An 18,955-nucleotide genomic window follows, 5' to 3' on the forward strand; every position below is an offset into this window, starting at 1 on the left:
TGCTTTCTATCTCTTATCTTAAGTACATTTCATGACTTTATGGTATACCTTTTCTGATTTTCAGTGCATCCCTTCTCCTCCAGCCTACTTCAATGTTTTATAGAGCCTCTATTCACCCTTCTTTCAACCCCCTATATATATATATATTTTTTTTTTTTTTGGGTCCCCCTTTACAGACAGCACTTTCCAACTTTCACGTCCAGCCTTTTCTTCCCTCCTGCCTCTGTCTTCATCCCCTCAATTTATTCCCCTCTTACTGTTAGCCAGTTGATTGCAGTCGTGTACTTCCTAGACTTTGTCAGCTTGATCAGGATGTCTGCAACAGTGTGGGGTAAATGGTGTGAGTGTGTCTAACACAGGCTCAGTGATTGAGTGAGCTCACTGCACACAAAAGGGCAGTAATCCCATGCGTTAAAGACTGCTACTGACATGGACCATTTAACCTCACTCCTTCTAAACTCCCTGCTCGATCTTCTCCCTCCCCATCTTTACTTTACAACACTTTCTTTGCTTAGATCTTATTCTATCCCAATATTTCTCGACACCACAAATGGAGTATGGAGTGAAATTAGTAGGGGTGTGCAAAAAAAAAAAAGAAAAAGAAAAATCGATTCATATAAGAATTGTGATTCTCATTTACTACAATTCAGAATTGATTTAAAATGTCCCAAAATCCATTAAAAAAAATAATAAATAAATGAAACAAATCCGCAGACTGTCTGCCTCCATTTTGTATGCCAGACATCCTGACGTCACCACAGAGCCGGTCCTGGAACATATGCATGCATGGAAACACCAAAACAAGGAGGAAACTACAGTAATGAAGGAAAGAGAGATTCAACCAGCCCCGTCCTTGTTGAAGCCAAAGATTTGGACTTTGGTTTTTACCTAAAGCCCTATAAAATCTGAATTACTTTTTCTCAAATTCCATTTAAATTTTATATTATATTCTTTCCCCACCCCTACAAATTAGTGCTTAGATTCTGCCTGTAAGAGAGGATGTTATTATAATTTACCAGAGTTAACTTCCAGGACTTATTGTAACACTAGTTAATACGAGATTTATATCTATGTTTGATAATGTGCACAATTATGACGTAACAATTACATGATTTACATTCCAATTAGCAAAACAGAAATATTACGCTGATGCTAAACAACAACAACACATATTAAACTCTCATAAATGCAGCTAAATAACACTCCATCACAGTGGTGTAGCTCAACTACTTAACCCTGACCTAAGAACAAGATGACATGTTGATTTTGTCACACAACCACAGGCATGGGCATGCCAATATTTATCTTATGCCTTCCAGACTATGTTAAGGTCACTGGAAGACATTAAAACCAACGCTTGGTCTGGTCGACATTTATAAACTCATCGAGCTGCTCCTGACATAAAATTTTCAAATTTGGCCACTGTGCCTCTGAATTGTTGCAGTTTTGGCATCAAATTAATAAATAAGCAACCTGCTATATTTCACATAATTTGCCAGCTTTACTGGTTGCTATGCGAACACACCCCACAATTCCATAGTTGAAATTATAAAATGTATATATAAAAATATATAACAAATGGCAATTTTATCAGCACAAACTAAATATGTAATAATGTTGATATTGTGCTTGATTGTCTAATAATTGTGATTAAAATGGTAATCCGATATGCAGATTATTGTTATAAAGTAGAAGGTCTTCATTAGGTAGAGGAATGCTTCTCTAGCTGTTTGTGTGTGTGTGTGTGTGTGTGTGTGTGTGTGTGTGTGTGTGTGTGTGTGCAAATGAGAGTCTGTGGAGAGCTTTTTTCAATACTGAGTTACTATGCAATGAGAGAGGAAAACAAGGATTTGAAGCCCACTGGTCATTGTCACCTGGGATATCATTAAGCCCACAATATCTGCCTCTGAGATCAATTCACTCGCTTCTTCCTTTTTTAACTCAAATTTTTTTCAAACACTGGAAAATAAATCAATTATAAATCATATCCTGGAAATATCCAAAAATATCCTGTCACACTGGCATATAATGTGGCTCACAGGACACTTGGTTACACAGGTAATGCAATATGGATAGTGCTGTAAAGGTCAGGGACAGTCATGACAAATCATATTAGAATGGTCTCAGTGCATTAAAATTAAACGGCTGTTTCTATCAGCTGGGTATGTATAAACCCTGTCAGGGTTGACTACAGCATGAACGGCTTTACTTCTAACATTAAAATTACTGGAACAACCCCAGCTGTTATTTCTCTTTACGTCAATACAGTGGATGGCAAGGTATAGACTATCATGTTGTGGGGTCATTTGAGTAAAATTTTTATTCAACCACATTGATTTAATACAATATTAAACACAAGTTATAGACAGTGTTTAAACATGCCTTTTCATTATGATATGAGATAGAATAATAATCTGAATAATTATCATTACTGTTACAGGCTTACACATCGCAAACTAGAGTTTTGCCTGGCCAGCAAGACAATGATGGAGGATTTGGTAACAAAGAAAAGCAGATGCCCCTCAGTGGCAATATTTCAGGTTTAAACCTAATACCAAAAGGAAACTTGAATTGCAAATTGCAAATTTACAGATACTTAACAAGATTACCTTTCAGGTAAAATGTCGTAATGAGTAATACCTCGATGTTACAAGTGTATTAACGAATGGGAAAGTTTTCATAATGTTGCATTACTATGAAATTAATTTCACCATTTAAGCTCTAGCTTTAGGTGAAGCCTGAGGACACTGCAAAGGGCCATCATCAGCATCAATATCTCACTGGTTCACCGACTGTTTTAGACAAAGACAGAGCCGCCTACAATTGGTTCACACAGAACAGCTTCATTCTCGTCTCACATTAACATCATTGGAGAACATTCAACGCCCAATATATTCATCATGAGTAAAACCAATAGATGCAAGTATTCCACACACTGACCCAATTCATGCTAGCATTGTCAAGCCATGTCAGATTACAGATGCAACTGTCTGTGGTTGTAACATTATACGACTATCTTGTACCAAATCATCTCCAAATATTATTAAATAATATGCTCCACTGCCATAATATGTCACACTGTCCTACGAGAGTCTAATTATTGTCACTCTTCCATGACTATTAGCCACTGTTCTCAAAAAAAAAAAAAAAATTTCTGGTCCAAGGTGATTTTTTCCTCCTTGTTCAAATTTAGTTTATTGTTACAATTCCCAAATTTCAGTATGAAAATTCGGTAACGCGGCATGTTAAATTATTTCGGAGATCCCTTGAGTTTGTGTGTGGTCAAGGTAAGAATAATGATAATGAGACATGAAATAACCTTCTCTCATCTGCTTATTTTTTGACAGGAGGAAAAGAGGATAGAGACTATTCTAGAAAGAGAAAAGTCCAAGAAAAATAAGATGTTTGTTAAGTAGGCTACAGGGGAAAATTTTAATATTTCATAGAGTCAAGACTGCAGAGATCCAGTGTCAGCAGGTAATAAAGGAGAAATCATAGAACTAACTTAAAAAACAAAACCGAGAACACCTCCACACATCTGTCATTCCATGATACGGAAATAAAAAATAAATCCAGTAAAAGCAAAGAAAATGGAATATAGGAAAGTTTAAGTTCAAGGTTATATGAAGGATTTGCTATTGGTCTGCGGTGGTTAAACTAATGGTAAACCTCAAGGGAAATAAAGGTTAATCAATGCAATGTCCTTTACACGTGAAGTGACCCAGTGTGAGTTGGTGCGATGCAGAGGAAAGGTTGTTAAACAATAAAATTAGCTGACCAAGCACTGAGCATTTCAGACTGTTATGCCTGAGGGGTTGTTTTCAAAACACAGCCTGGAAAATTGGATGTCGAAAAAAATCTTCTCCTGCTAGTCTACATTAGATTTCTGTCAGCTAAGAATTCTTGGCAATTAGGTGATGAGGCTTGCAATTCATTAACATGATCCACCTTTTAAACTCATTATGAACACATAGTTCAAATTAGTAATTGAAAGAAAATGTAATATATTGTTTGTTGGCTGATATTTCCTAAAACTTTTTTTTTTTCCTCTTTACCTTGACATGGATAGTCCAAATACTAAAGTGTTTTTGCTTCCACAACTAGACCAATACTCTGGGCAACTATTATTCCTTCCAAGGAAGACAAAAGACAAAGGCAAGCATTTAAACATCTTACATGTCTAAAATCCCACAGGAGTAAAATCCTTTGTTTATAAAAGCCAAAGGTTGAGTGTGATGAGGTGTGAACACTGAAAACGCCATAATAAATCTCCATAAAGGTTGGGTGGGGGTACTAATGAACATTCATTCACGAAAAAAAAGGAAAGAAACTGGCATATTTATGTTCTGTGAACTATTGACACTATTGGTCCTTACATCCGTGGCCAAAAGGCACAGCCATGTAACAGCAATTGCATGCAAATGGCAGCACTGTCTAGCCCATCAGTGGGAATGAATGAAAATAAAAGAAAGCACTTCAAACACCATTTTATTGACAATCAAAGGCTGGTCCAGCACTACTGTTAAGCTGTTCCCTTTTGAACAGACATGTGGCATGGCTACTTTGCCAGAGGGGCCCCGGCTGTTATTAGTACTAAAAATGAAAGAAGATGACAAACTGAAATGAGGCCGTTTCTGTTTACAGCCTTCTCTAAACCAGGAAATCCTGACATGCTGTAATAGCTAAGCATCAAGCCAAAGACTCCATACTGTGCCAGCAACTAGAAACACTAACTGTTTCTCGGCAGCTGCTAAAGAAAACAGCAAAGCAAATCATAATCTGTGTGTTCTTGGTGGGATGGAGGAAAAATTGTTTGGCCAGATTGAATTTCTTGTTACTGAATTTTTATTCACCATCCTCAGTGGCACTTGTTTCTGTCCATCTGTGGACAAGTGTCTGATTATTGATGAAAGAAAACAGCTGAGACTAAAAAAGATTTTGGACCAGTGAGAGAAACAAGCCTCAGGACCCATTTATTCATGCCGAGGAATTCATTTTGATCCAGACGGTATCAACCATCATTTCAGTCAAACTGGCAATAACAGAACTTGATTTTACTAAGTGAATCAGAGCAAATAGCTGTGCCATGGCTCTGAAAGGCAGGATGTGAATACTGAAATAATACCATCTCTGTCCTACAGGCTTTGAGTGTAGTGTCTGTGAAGAAACTCATAACACTGGCAGTATTTAATTCCAGAGAGATTTCAGAGCTTCTGCCATCAAGTTAAAAGTCACAAATAATGAGCTCTCTGCAATCAATGAATATGACTAAAGGAAAAGGGAAGAAACAGTACACCACTCACTGCAGGTCCTAATACACATCAGGCAGCTTGCCAGTGCCAGCTCTGCCAGCAAATATCTGCTTAAATGGTGACTCTCATCCTGCACACCGGAAATTCAATTTGTTCCGTAAGCCAGGGATGAAAAAGCAATTATTCACCGTACCTTCTTTTCACGATCTGTTTCTTTAAGATATCTCCTTTATTCCGCTTACTAACACATAAACCTACAGATTAGTGCTATGTGCCGCTCTTCGTAGGGGCAGCCAGTTGAAGCACTAAGATCAGGCCAACTAAACAGTCTGTCAATCACATTGAAAGATGGAGTCAGGTTCAGCAAGACAAGACATGCACCTCATCATGCCCATCATCCCCATGAGACATAAGTAAAAGCCATACGATAATGGCTTGATAGCATGTCACTACGTGGAATGGAAGAAAGAAAGTGCGTGTCAGAGAAATACTTCTTTTACACCAATTACACTACACAGAGTACCCTAAAACCAAGCCCCCACCCTATGCCATCAGTGAGAAGAGCTGTCAGGGGAGCCCACTGAGCCGAAGGTCCAATTTACACTTGGGGTATTAGGTGGGACCCTAGCGTGACGGTGCCAAGTACCACAGTGCTGCTTCACATACTCTATGTTGTTGAACACACTGAGACAAGTTGGCAGATCTAGTGGGGCAGAGAGAAGCTCATGTTTGAGTCATGACCATATTTCCTTTCAATATTACAGGCTCCACACCTGTTGATTGAGGAATGTGAAATGACTGCCACCTTAATTGGCTACCTCCATGTTTAGGTCAGAGACAAAAATGCTGATAGTTGAAGATTAAGATTGGCAAGAGAAAGGGGTAAAACCATAAGGCAAGTGAAAAGGCAGCCTAAGCCTCAGAAGTTAGGGCAGTGTGACAGCATCATCCGCAGACAGACCTATGGATCTGTGGGAATCTTAAATCTGGTCCCCCACGATTGAGTTTCCCATCCGCCATACCTTAACCCCCCACCCCCAAAAAACCATGCCTTCCACTGCCTAAACTAAATAATACCAGACTTCTAATTATCCAGACACTAGCTCTACACAACCTTCTATATGTTTGGTAGCTATAAAAAGCTGAGAGGACAAAGGGATGGTTGAATGCCAAGTGCAAAAGGAGATGAGAGGCATACATCTCACAAGCCAGCGTATGTGACAGGGCGCACCAGCATTAAAATGGGAGTATGGTCCAGTTGTCTCTGCTGGTTTCCTTAAGATAGCATGGATTCAAGATCAAACAGTATAAAAATTATCATGATTATAGTGACCACATTTGATCATGGTTATAAGTATTGTCATAGTCTTGATAGATGGGAAAATGTTAAGGAAGTAAGAAAACACAGCCTGAAATCATTTCACCAGATGAATGTTTGCATTTCAAACATTTAAAATAATAGAAATGTCAGCACATCTGTTTCACAGATGAGGACAAGGGACCAATACGATAACATGTTTTATTGTTATCTCTAATATTATTATTATTGTAATTATCAGCACTCTAACAGCTTTCACAGGGCAGACACCCCTGTCACCTGCCAAACATGCAGCAACATACCGTTATATATTTTCCTCTGAAATAATGATCAAATACACACAATTACTGTCTGAAGCCTGCCACGTTGAGGTCCAGTGGCTAGCAACTCACTCTTTCCCTTAGCAAAACATTCTTAATGCAGCAGCAAAGTAAGGATTAGCATCTGTTTCCTTTACAAGAAAGAAGATTAAAAACTCAAACTCTTCACACACATTGCCAAAATGTAAACAAACACACATATGAAGGCAAAAACAAAAACATATTGGTAGCATTTTCAGATTATAGGTCCACTCTTCCATGATCACAGTCTAATTAGTCAGTTGCCAAATGTGACAACTCACTACTGCTGGTTTTGCTGTGACAAATTTGTCTGTATTTCAGTCTTTTCTAATTTACTTTTGGGATTGCATAGCTCTTTACTTTTCTAAAAAAATAAGAAATAAAATAAAAAATCCTAACAGCCTCAGTAGTAAAATAAATCAGAGGTCAATTTGTATATTATATAATATTTTGCTACAGCTTCCCAAGATTGTTTTGAGCAATATAATTAATTTTAATTAGTCAATTTGTTCAATTCCGTTTTTTAATTTGTTGCACTGTTTTTGAAAGGAGCAGTTCAAATTCTAAAAGAAAAAAATGGATAGATAAAGTCATAAATGATAATAACAAATGATCATGGACATTTTGTGTGACCATGTTCCTCTTCCTGTTGCCACAGCATTGCTTTAATACAGATCACACTAGCTGTAAAATCTCTGATTCGCAGTCAGTATGTAATACCAGGATTTCAAAAAGGTAAAATCTTGCTGGGTAGTAAGGGGAGATAATCTTCTGGAAAGGCTATGGAGCTATTCATAACCAGTCCTTTGAGCTCCAGCAAATGAATGGAGTGCCCTGAGGCCAGCGTCTTCAAGCTATGCTGCAGATTTCTACATGCATTTTTAAAATCAACAGTGCTCAACATGTTAACAAATGCTGTGATGATAACTCTTACTTGACTGTGTGTATTGCCACTGGTGTGCCTGGCTGCTCTTTCCCCCATTATCCATTCACTTCTTAATTTTAGGACATGTATTGCTGTGAACATGCTTTATTTAAGTGTCTCAAAGTTATGACAGTTTGATTATAAGGCAGCGTGTACAACATCCTAAACCTGAGGTGGCTGTCGTTCGTTTTACTGGTTAAGCTTGTGCTACAGTTGGTTTCCATGCTTTGCTGATCCATGACCGCAAAGCACAATGGTCATCTAACTAAGTATCTAGTGTACCATTAAGCCACTAAAACTTACCACAAGTTGCTGGTGGTCAACCACTACTGGAGGTGGGGGAGGGACAGGTTGAACCTCTTCTTCTAGCCTTCCAGTAGATCCCTTCAACTGCTCTGATGGGCTCCTCTTACATTTCTTCAATTTTGAACTGCCTGTAATGACACAAAATAAATAAATAAATGGAGTCAAGCACAACAATGAAGAGCAGTGGGATTGCAATCAAAAACAGAAGAAAATTTCAGACTTCACTTTGTTTTTCCAAAGAACAGGAACACACAAAGAGGATAAATATCAAGTGCCAATAGTGGCAACATTAATGCGATACACAGGTATGAGGAGGAAAATCTATTTAAAGTGACTACCAGCTACTGTGTGCACCACATTTCACATCTGGCCTGCTTCCTGTCTATTTATTCCAGTGTTCCAGAAATGGGTAATGGAAACACCAGGGCTGGCTCAGATTGTAATGAGGGTGGAGACGGAGTAGCTGAGTTGTCTGTTTTTTGTGTTCTGTTGTGTAATCGTGCCATCCTCGGATGGCTTCTCCATATTCTAGCAGCACCATTACCTCAGCCTTCCAGCTGGCCTCTGATCATCAGACACGCCTATAATTAAAACAGAGAAACTTATTGGCTTATATCTGTCTAAAACACTACACACCAGTAGAAGGGGCCCAATGGCTCATGGCGAAGAAACAAAATGCATAACAAAATCACAAATGGAGGAAAAGGCCAGCCAACATTGTGAATTTTTTATGGATAAAAAATACTTTAGGAAACATATCAGAGGGTGGGGAGTTTCTATAAAGGTACACATAACTTTCAGGCCCCTGGACTTTCTGGGTTGAAATAGATCATATGCTGAGCCAGGGGATAGCATTTTTATGTTCTGTATAACTTGTGCTGCATTATTCATGTTTTCATCTCTATTGTCTACCTATTTATTATCCATATACTTAACCAAGAGAAAATCCTAAGATATAATGATTATTAAAAAATAAAAAATATTCGTTATCCTCATAAAAAACTGGGGGGAAAAGCACTAGCTGGTTTAGATTAACAGATTAACTTTCTTAACTGAATATCTACTAACTCAAAAAAAGAGTTTGCACTATTTTCTTGTTTTTTTCATGTGCAATTATTACCCTCTACTGAAAAAAAAAAAAATCTGAATGACTGCTGGCTTATATGACATATGAAAAAAATGTCTGATGGGCTCAGAGGCTCAGCTATGTGGCCCAACACTCAAACAGCGGTACTAGAAATTCATCAACCTCAATCCCTAAGCAGGTATGGCTACTTTTACTCATTTATGTTAAATATAGCTGTGTTTTCAGAAAATGTTGACAGTATTCATGCATCCTCCTCAATAAATTACCATGTTCCCTTTACCCAGTTGTCTATCTAGCTAGCTTTATACCTTCTTTGTCTGGATCTTCCTCTGGACTTTCTGTTCCTGCCCTCCCATCCTGGAGAGGGTGCTCCTGAGTTGGATGGCTCTCGTGGTTGTCCTTGTGCTCTTCCTGTTCTGGCTTGTTAAAGCCTCCAGCCACACTCTGAGGAGTCCTTTCGTCAGCCTCGCCGCTTGCCTTGGGGCTCTGTGAGTCCAAGCTGTCCATTGACTCATTTCCATTCACACAGTCCACTTGTGATACTAGGAGCCCCTCTGTGTACATGGTCTGAGGCTCAGCATCAGAGGACTCTGACGTTTCGATCAAAGGCTGGGAGTCAGACTGTTGGGCCTGACTATTTCCATCCTCCATGGGATAAGAGCTGACACCGAGGCAATGTAGGTCATTGTGTTTATCTGTGTTCCCAAATTTTCCTTGTTTGGCTACGGACTCCTCCTCATCCTTAGGTGTTAGCTGTTCTCTGGCTTCACTGAGATCTGGAGACTCAGCAGGGGCTCCAACAGGGGGCTCATTGGAGCTCTCCTCCTCTGTGGAGGGGGCATGGGAATGGTGACCATTGGGTTGGGGACCTGTGGTATCACAAGATGATTCCTCATCCTGCGTCAAACATGAGTCACTGGGACCTGCAGCTTCCACTTCTGCCTCAGGCTCATCTTCTTCCTCTTCTGTTCCCTTCTTGTAGATCTTCTTCTTACGAATGATACCCCGTCCCCATGATGGCCGTCTACGAATCTTCCGCTTTATATGATCTATGATGTACAGAGAGAGATTGTGAGGAAATCTTATTAATTCATACAAGCACATTATATTTTCAAAATTTCAAATGAAAACTACCGTTCGGCCCATTCTACACCTGTGTAAATCTAAATTTTGATGTCATAATTGCTGTCCTTTTGCATTGGACTTAATTATGATTTCAAATGGCCATTACAGTCCTTGAATACATGACTGCTAATATGCATATCCAAGATATTAAGTCCTAAACTGCAAAAGAAATAACTTTAAAAAGACCCATCTTCCAAAAAAAAAAAAAAAAAGGAGAAAAACACATTTCTTCTTTTTCATAGTTTGCAAGTACCCAGTATTCAAATCTGGACATTTGGCCTTCCTCTAAGGGTAACAAGCAGTGCGTGACACAGATGACAAAGAAAGTACAAGAGAGAGAGGCAGACAGAGAGAGCAGCCCTGTTATATCATGGATGTTGGACACTAATGACAACAGATGGTACTAAGGGTTTTAAGAGGAAGTGGAAAACCAAAACCTGCTCTTGGAAAGTGCAGTAAAAGTGTCATAGCAAGCAAGTCGGATTACTAAATGCAGTGAAACTTCAGGGCATTTGCCTTCATTTTCAAGTTTCCAAAAGCCAACATTGAAACTCCTTTCATACAGGCATTTGCAATTCTCTACTTTTCACGACATTACCCTGAGGAGCTGTATGCCAGAATGCAAATGCCCAAATCAGTTGAAATAGACATTAAATGGACTTTATACTGTCAGTTCCCCAGTGTATAGACCATGCAATGTCCGACTGAACCCATGAGGAAATGGAGCTGGTGATTTTCCAGAGAATTCCCACCAAGCAAGTGGAAGACTTGATGATGTTATTATGTCACCTGCACACTATAATCAGACGCCATCCCTCTCTGACACTAGACGGAGTATTTCAAGTAGGTGAGGATTCACATGAACAATCTCTGGATGTATGAAGGGGCAACTTAAAACAATGCGTCGACCTGATTCCAGGTTCTATGGAAATGCACACAAAAGCAACAGAATATGAGAGAAGGGCACATACAGAAGGAAAAACACAAGTAAGTCGCCTGGGGGACGTGGTTAAACCAGATGAATCCAAAATCTGACTTGTCACACAACATTATTCTATGCAACCCCAGTATAAAAGTAGTCATTCAATTATCTACTGCTTATTACTTTCCAGGTCACGGGGGGGCTGGAGTCAATCTCAGCTCACATTGGGCGAGGGCAGGGTCACCAGTCCATCACAGGGCCAACATACAAACAACCACTCACACTTGGACCTATGGACAATTAACCCAAACATGCATGTCTTTGGATGGTGGGAGGAAGCCAGAGTACCTGGAGGAAATTCACATAGGTACGGGGAGAACATGCAAACGCCACACATAACTGCAAACTGAGCTTGCGACCTTCTTGTTGTGAGGCAACAGCGTTACCCACTATGCTACCACTGGCCCCAAAAATTGCCATTCTCTCAAAAATCATTTATCTCAAAGCAGATAAAAGACATAACTTAAAATATACCTTGCATGCATGTGTAAGTGTAAATGAGCTCAACCATGATAGATCACAGTGGACTTATTAAAATCCATAAAGTCCAAGCCATTACAATTCTGTCAAGGGGCACTGGAATGATCTAAATCTGCCAAAGCGGGATCTTGTGCAGAAAAATAACATATGCAAGCTTGATCCTCTAAAGAATAAATGACCAGGATTCCTTTAAGTTATTTAAAATATCATTCTGCACAATATAATTGAGCAGGACATTTTTCGCTTAATAGCAGAGAATCTCCTGGTCATCTGTACCAGCACTCCCCACAAAGATATCATTTGGAAAACTGAGCAGTAATCATATATATACATATATTTCCCCACTCCTTCACAATGCTTTTATCTGGGGCATATCTCTCTAAAGTGAAAATCCTATTACGTATGCTGTACATCAGAGAAAGGCAAAAAATTCACAAAGTTCACATTCACAAAGGAGAAACGGGCACAAAGACAATCACACCAACTGAAAGTTACATCTCAAAGAAAAACATGAAAAAAAAAATGTGAATATTAAGAAACTGGTGCTTGGTGATGGGCTCAGGAACCTCCGCCTTAAGAGCTGCTCTCTGGGGAACTTCCTAATGACCAGCCACACATTTACTGTCAGCCACAACTACACATCAGACAACCTGGGGGTGAATTTAGTATGCTTGCTGTACAATATTGTTCATGGGAAAAAAAAAACAAAAAACAAAAAATGCATGCGTTTATGAAGTGGCTACATTTGGGTATGTAGTATATCTTATCTCAAACACTCTCAAGGACATTTCAAAAGAGCATTTTCTCCAGTGCCATAATTTAGCAGAGACCTTCTCTGTTGCGACTCTTAACGCTCATTATGTTTCTCCTGTCAGTAAGAATTAAACTCCTCAGCTTTCCCTGGATATTTAAACTCATACTGGCATGTGCTGAAGTGCCGCTTTGAAATTTTCACTGCATCCATTCTATAATAATCCAACTGTCGAAGCACTGCTCTGGCTAAGTAAATCACCAGGAAAAGGGACTTATGCACAGCTTACATAAATAGCACTGCTAGCAGTCTGCATGTACAACACGATCACCGTTCACACGCAAATATTTACACAGACACAGGTATTCAAGAAACTTATAGGTAGGAGAGAAACTAGAAACTATTTGCTGTACAGGCGCTGACCAGAGCTGGAGGTTTAAAGAAACAATGAAACAAGACCACCCAACCACCGGCCATCATCCCACAGTTTGTAATAAGGCCTCTCTCAACTGGGTGCCTGCAGAGTTAGTTTGAAGGTGGGCTACAGCTTTGGTTTTTGGCTCCTCCTGATCTGATCTGGAAGGAGTAGACAGCCGTAGGGTAAGATATGGATCAAGCAGACAGCCTCATTCATCTTCAGGCATGACTGGCACATGGGACAGCCAACCTGCTGAGGGAACGACCAGAGGAAAAAGAAATGAGACCCTGTCAGGTTTAAACTGAATGCATCCTATCAATAATATTTATTTTTGTTTGTGTGCATGTCTTTTTGTCATTAAGTTAGAGAATGCTTAATTTGGACAATTTATTCCTTTAACCTTCAGAATTTAGAATTAGAAATGCCATGGTACAATGTTCAGAGATTAGTGGTAGCTTGGATGTTTTCAATTTCAGCATAGAAAATATAGCTATTTGCTCCAAATTATAGTTATAATTTTTTTTTAAGATATGGCTCATCACCAAAATAAAGGTAAACTTCAGCATTACTCTGAAAAGTAGACAGTTTAAAAATAAAAAAAGAAAGACAGTATCAGCTGACCCTTTAGTTGTCCTTTAATCTTATCTGAATAAATATTTTCCACAGTTTTTTTTTTGTTTTTCTGATACACAAGAAAAAACCCTCCACGATTTTGTGAAAGCAGTCTTCTTAGGGTCAGCTATCACCAACAGAGCTATGAAGGATACTCCTGAGGGATGAAAAGTTTAGACAGAATGGCAGCAAATGACTCGTCATACTCATCTATTAAATAATGCATGAAATTGTTGGAGCATGAACAGCCAACCACAGAGGGGAGATATCTTGATGGGGGAGGGAAGAAAGAAAGGAGGAAGGGAAAATGAAGCAGAGCACTTTGTGATAATTAAAAGTGCCTAATCCATACAAGATTCATGTAGCTGCAGACATATTTCAAGCTGCCAGAACAGTGTATGTGCATATACAAATACAGCTTTGGAGAGGAAAAAAGCCCAAGGGAAGGGTATCCAAACTGCCACTCAGCAAGTATTACATAAATACATCAGTCCAGTGACACTGATGGACAATTCAGACATACAGTGGTTATGCCTTTGGGTGAAATTGTGAATCAGTACTTCCAACTCACAGACTCCTCTATTTTATAATTCCTTGTATTTCGTAATCAGATCATAAATCGTCAAAAGACAACTATACCTAGTGTTTAAGATTGGAGAAAGAAAGTAACAGGTCGCCAGAATAAAACTGAGAAAATGGATAGCTTCTATGCTCAGCGAATGTTTGGATCATACCCATGGAGGGAAAAAAAAACAAAACAAAACAGACATTTCTATATATAGTGCAGTGCAACTTTGAAGCACCCCATGCCTATAACATTATGGACCATGGCATAGACTAGGTTTTACTTTTATATCTTCCCAAGACACACATGCCCATAAAGGCAAGTGGATCCATCTCAGTTAGATTGTTATGATACCTCTGTGAAAGCTCAATGGGCTCAATGCCACAATATCACCACATCATCTTACTTATACCCCAAAGCTGGTTAGGCAAACCTAGCCAATCAGTTCGACCTGTTACTGTCCTTTGTTGGACCTCTTAGAGGAACACAATGACCTGACTAACCGTAAGCTTCTACAAGGGATGAATGTTAATGCAATGTATGGCATTTGAATTAATTTATTTAATGGCCTGTTAATAAAGCAGAAATGCCAAAAATCCACTAGAATTATCAAAATTAAATAAAGACGGTGAACCTCACCATATCCCCACTAAACCAGAGAGAATACTTGTTACTTTACTGAAATCCAATCAGCTCACTGTGGTCTACTCCCATATCTATTGGCAAACACATTGTCCATCTCAGTCCTCCATTTCCTCTGTGGAATTATTATAAAAACAGTTGGCTGAGATTACAGCAGCATACTGTGGACTCTAGAACACAACATGGAAACAAATTGTAAGGAGGAAAAGTCTCCCAGATTGCAGAGTGTAAAAACTCATATATTGACACAAACACTAATTAAAAAAAATATAATTTATGGAGTACCTCCCTGGATGCCAACACCTGATAAATACATCAGGTCTGAAATGGAAGTGCAACAACTGACCACAGTGGAACATTGGAATGATCTCACTGATCTTCAATGTCTTGAAAATGCACAATCCACTTTGGTAGATCAGTATCGTTAGCTCATTAGTCCTGAAAGAAATGCCCTTCTGACTTATTTTCAAAGTGTTTGATGGGCTATATACTATGAATCCAGGAGGCTGCTGTGTTGTGCTAATATCCAATCTTTTGGTTTTTATATTATCTGCTATGAGAAATATTCAACAGGTCTTATAAAGTGAGAACATTCTTAATGAGTCACGACTACTGTTCTTACTTTTTGTAAGATACAGTGTTTAAAACAATGTGCGCCACTGTAGAAAATTGGGTTCATTTCTATATAAGTTTCAATAATTTTCAGTGGCACTTGTCTGGAGCATCTTAAGACAAAGTTTTAACTCAGGGCAGTCTCTCAATATTCACAGACCTTTGAGTCTTCTAACCTGAGCAGATGTTTGGTTGTTGACTAACCTACTTACTTCCTAACTGCTGCATGTTTGGTTTGCACTGTTTGAGTGTTTGTGTGTGTGAGAGTTTCCATGGCAATGAACATTGTCTTTGCCTCCAGAGAGTGCTTGCTCTCTAATTTCACTCTCTGAATTCACATTTAGGACAATGGGCCAACTCTGGGTTTCACTCTGGCAGGAAAATCCAACACAAAAATGGGACTAAGGCAGAACGAGTGTTATTGAATATATATGACTTTACAAATGGAATTGTCAATTTGCATATATGTGTAATTGAACAGCCATATAACATTTGTACTTATTAGCCACAGCAGTATACAGCTGATTGTAAATTCAAACTAGCACCAAAATTACTTCTGTGGCTCCCAGCTTAGACTGGAGGAAGAAAAAAGTAGAACACTGAAAAAAATATTAGACTCCCACAGCATGTCAGATAAGACAGCCCAATTTTGCAAATGGTGGATTACAGCTATGTTCTTCTAAACAGTAAGATATTCATATTTGAACCAGTCTGTTTGTCTGATGCTGTAAAGCCCAAACACAATATCATGACAGAGCTTTAATCTGCCTTATGTGTGTCCAGCAATCAAACAGTGAAACTGCCACAGCAACCAACATACATTGGTCACACTCCTCAGCATCGAGGACGTAAGCAAGCATGCAACTACTGTGAGCACAACCCAGAATTTAACTCAATTTTTTTCCATTTTGGTTCATTGGAATCGACTGGAGTAAGGGCCTCAATCTTGTAACATTAATGAAATATTGATCGGCCTTGTTCTCATCACCTGCAACTGATGGGGAGGAGCTTGGAGTTAGGAGCTGTGTCACAATCAACACCATAAACATTAGCGAGAGGGATACACCTTTACAAAGTTTTCCTTACATAGAGTAAATTCAGAATCATATTTAGTGCTCACACAGAACTCAAGCAACGAAATTATTTCTATTCATCTTAAGTGTACTTTTTTCCCCCAACTGTAAACCTGAAGCAGCATCATAATTCAAAAGTGGGAAATAGCCATTGTCCGTTTTTACCCACTGTGAAAAGGCTGCTCTTCCTAACTTTTTGAATGAATTCTTGCTAAAGGCATAATGCACATACAGTTAGTGGCACTATAGGGAAGACTTCCACTTGTGTTTATATGAGCTTTAATCACGTAGCAGTAATTGTGATGAGAATTGTATGAATCAATCATACTGAAAGTTTCAAGTCAAGATACAGCATACATTAGATCGTAATGTAGAATAGACCAACTGCATTGACAAAACTCAATACCGATCATAATTTAAGTTTTCATCACGAACAGGCACCTACACCACAGGTGCACCACTGCAGTGGGCTTAAATGCTGTTTGACACATTTAAATTTACCATGTTCAAAACTAAGAAATTAAAAGCCCATTAGTGCCAATGCTTTGGTTTTAGAACATTAAAGCTATCAATATATACAGAAATAAAAGTGCATTTATCATTAAATATACATTATACTATAACTATAACATTACGTTGTATGTGTCCTTTGCAATACAAGAATTTAGAGCACACTGAGCTTTGCTCACTAACCTAACCTGTGACACGGCCTTTGTTTGATGTTTTGAGCATGAGCAAAAACAGCATATTTGTAAAAAGTATATAATCCCAACTGTATCCCTCCCAGGGAATTTTAGCTATTTTTTGTCAAATTATTTTCTGTGCTCTAATTAACATAACACAAAGGATGTACATCCCAGGCCATGACAGCTGAACAAATTTCAATTCAATGGTTTCTTGTAACATTAACTAGGTGAAGAATTACATTTTGTCTCTAGAAATGTGCACATAGAAAAAAATACATTAGAGAATATAAAAAAAAACTGCCAAAAAAAAAAAAAAAAAAAAAAAAAACAGGTCAAGGGATGCACCCCTTTAAAAGGTTAATATAACATAAATGATGAAAAATACATAATTAATGACCTTCCTTTTCATACATCATGTCTTCCCTCTATTAAGCATGCAATACCCCTGACACTCTACTTATAAAATTCAAAGCCTAGGTAGAAGTAAAATGAAGACTATATATCAGGGTGGCACAAAGCCAAGCTAAATTGTATGCACTTTCATTTACTTGATCTCAGTTTTATTTCCAGTCTTATCGCTAGCCTTAACTTAATAATTCATCAACAGTTTGCTACTGCGGACATTCATCTCGGGCTACAGTTAATGATTACTTTCATTATCAAATAATTTTCCAAATTACTTGTTTTGTCTCGAAAACATCACACTACAGTGTAAATGTCAATCACAATTTCCTTAAATCTCAAAGTAATCAAAATACTGAATAAAGTCTCACATTTGAGAACTTCATCAAAAACAACTTCATATATATATATATATATAAAAAAAAAACACTACTGACCATTAATTGATAATGAAAATAGATGTTTCTTTGGCTATTTGGCTCACAAAGAGAGCTCAAAGTCAAAGTGAGCCAGAAAGGCTGAGATGGCGAAGCAGGGCCGCAGGGTCTCTGGGTCATGAGAGGGAGACCACTGTTTGTCACTTGATGTGACACTTTGCGGTGACGCTTAATGAAATGTCCAGATCAATAAATGATCCCATCCTTGCTTCCTGAAATGAAGGCAATCAGTCACTTTCTCGTACAAAGGCCTACACAGCTATAGTGTCCTGTTTGTCTTCACACAGATCAATCAAGGAGCTGTACTAAAGCTAAGTAAGGCCCTATTGCCAGGGTGACAGAGTTTTTGCAGATTTGTCCGCTCCACACACATCTTGCCAAGCTGCTGCTCTATGGCATCCCAAAGGTGTGGTAATTGAAGTTAAGTACAGTATACTACTGTTCATGAAACCAGTTTGAGGTAACTTCATGCTTTGTGACATGGCACATTATCATGCTGGAAATAGCCATTCCGGGATGGTAAACTGTGGCCATTATGGGAAACACATTGTCAGTAACAATAGTCTGACAGGCTGTGGCGTTTAGACCATGACTGATTGGTATTAAGGGGCCCAAAGGGTGCCAAGAAAACATTCCCAACACCATTATACCATGACCACCGGCCAGGGCTGTTGACACAAGGCAGGTTGTGTCCTTGCCTTGATTTTGTTAAAGCCAAATTCTGACCCTACCATCTGTGTGCCTCAACAGATATTCAGATTTGTTATACCAGGCTACAATCTTACATTCATCAGCTGTCCAATGTTAGTGAAGCTGTGCCTATTTCAGCCTCAGATTGCTATTCTTGTCTGACAGAAGCAGAACTGGTCATGTTCTTCTGCTGCTTTCACCCATTTACCTCATAGCTCTACGTGTTTGGATTTCTATGATGCTTTTCTGGC

General features: G+C 38.7%; 1 protein-coding gene across 1 annotated transcript in view; it reads right to left on the minus strand.

Annotated features, from left to right (window-relative positions):
• Nucleotides 1-18,955, minus strand: part of atad2b (ATPase family AAA domain containing 2B) — a 60,928-nt gene that overhangs the window by 7,694 nt on the left and 34,279 nt on the right. The window contains exons 25-26 of the mRNA XM_029496209.1: nucleotides 9,538-10,278; nucleotides 8,140-8,270 (exon numbers count right to left, since the gene is read on the minus strand). Coding sequence (XP_029352069.1) covers nucleotides 8,140-8,270; nucleotides 9,538-10,278 — 872 coding nt within the window. The remainder of the gene's footprint in view (nucleotides 1-8,139; nucleotides 8,271-9,537; nucleotides 10,279-18,955) is intronic.

Source organism: Echeneis naucrates, chromosome 24 (genome assembly GCF_900963305.1).
Source record: "Echeneis naucrates chromosome 24, fEcheNa1.1, whole genome shotgun sequence".
Lineage (NCBI taxonomy): Eukaryota > Metazoa > Chordata > Actinopteri > Carangiformes > Echeneidae > Echeneis > Echeneis naucrates.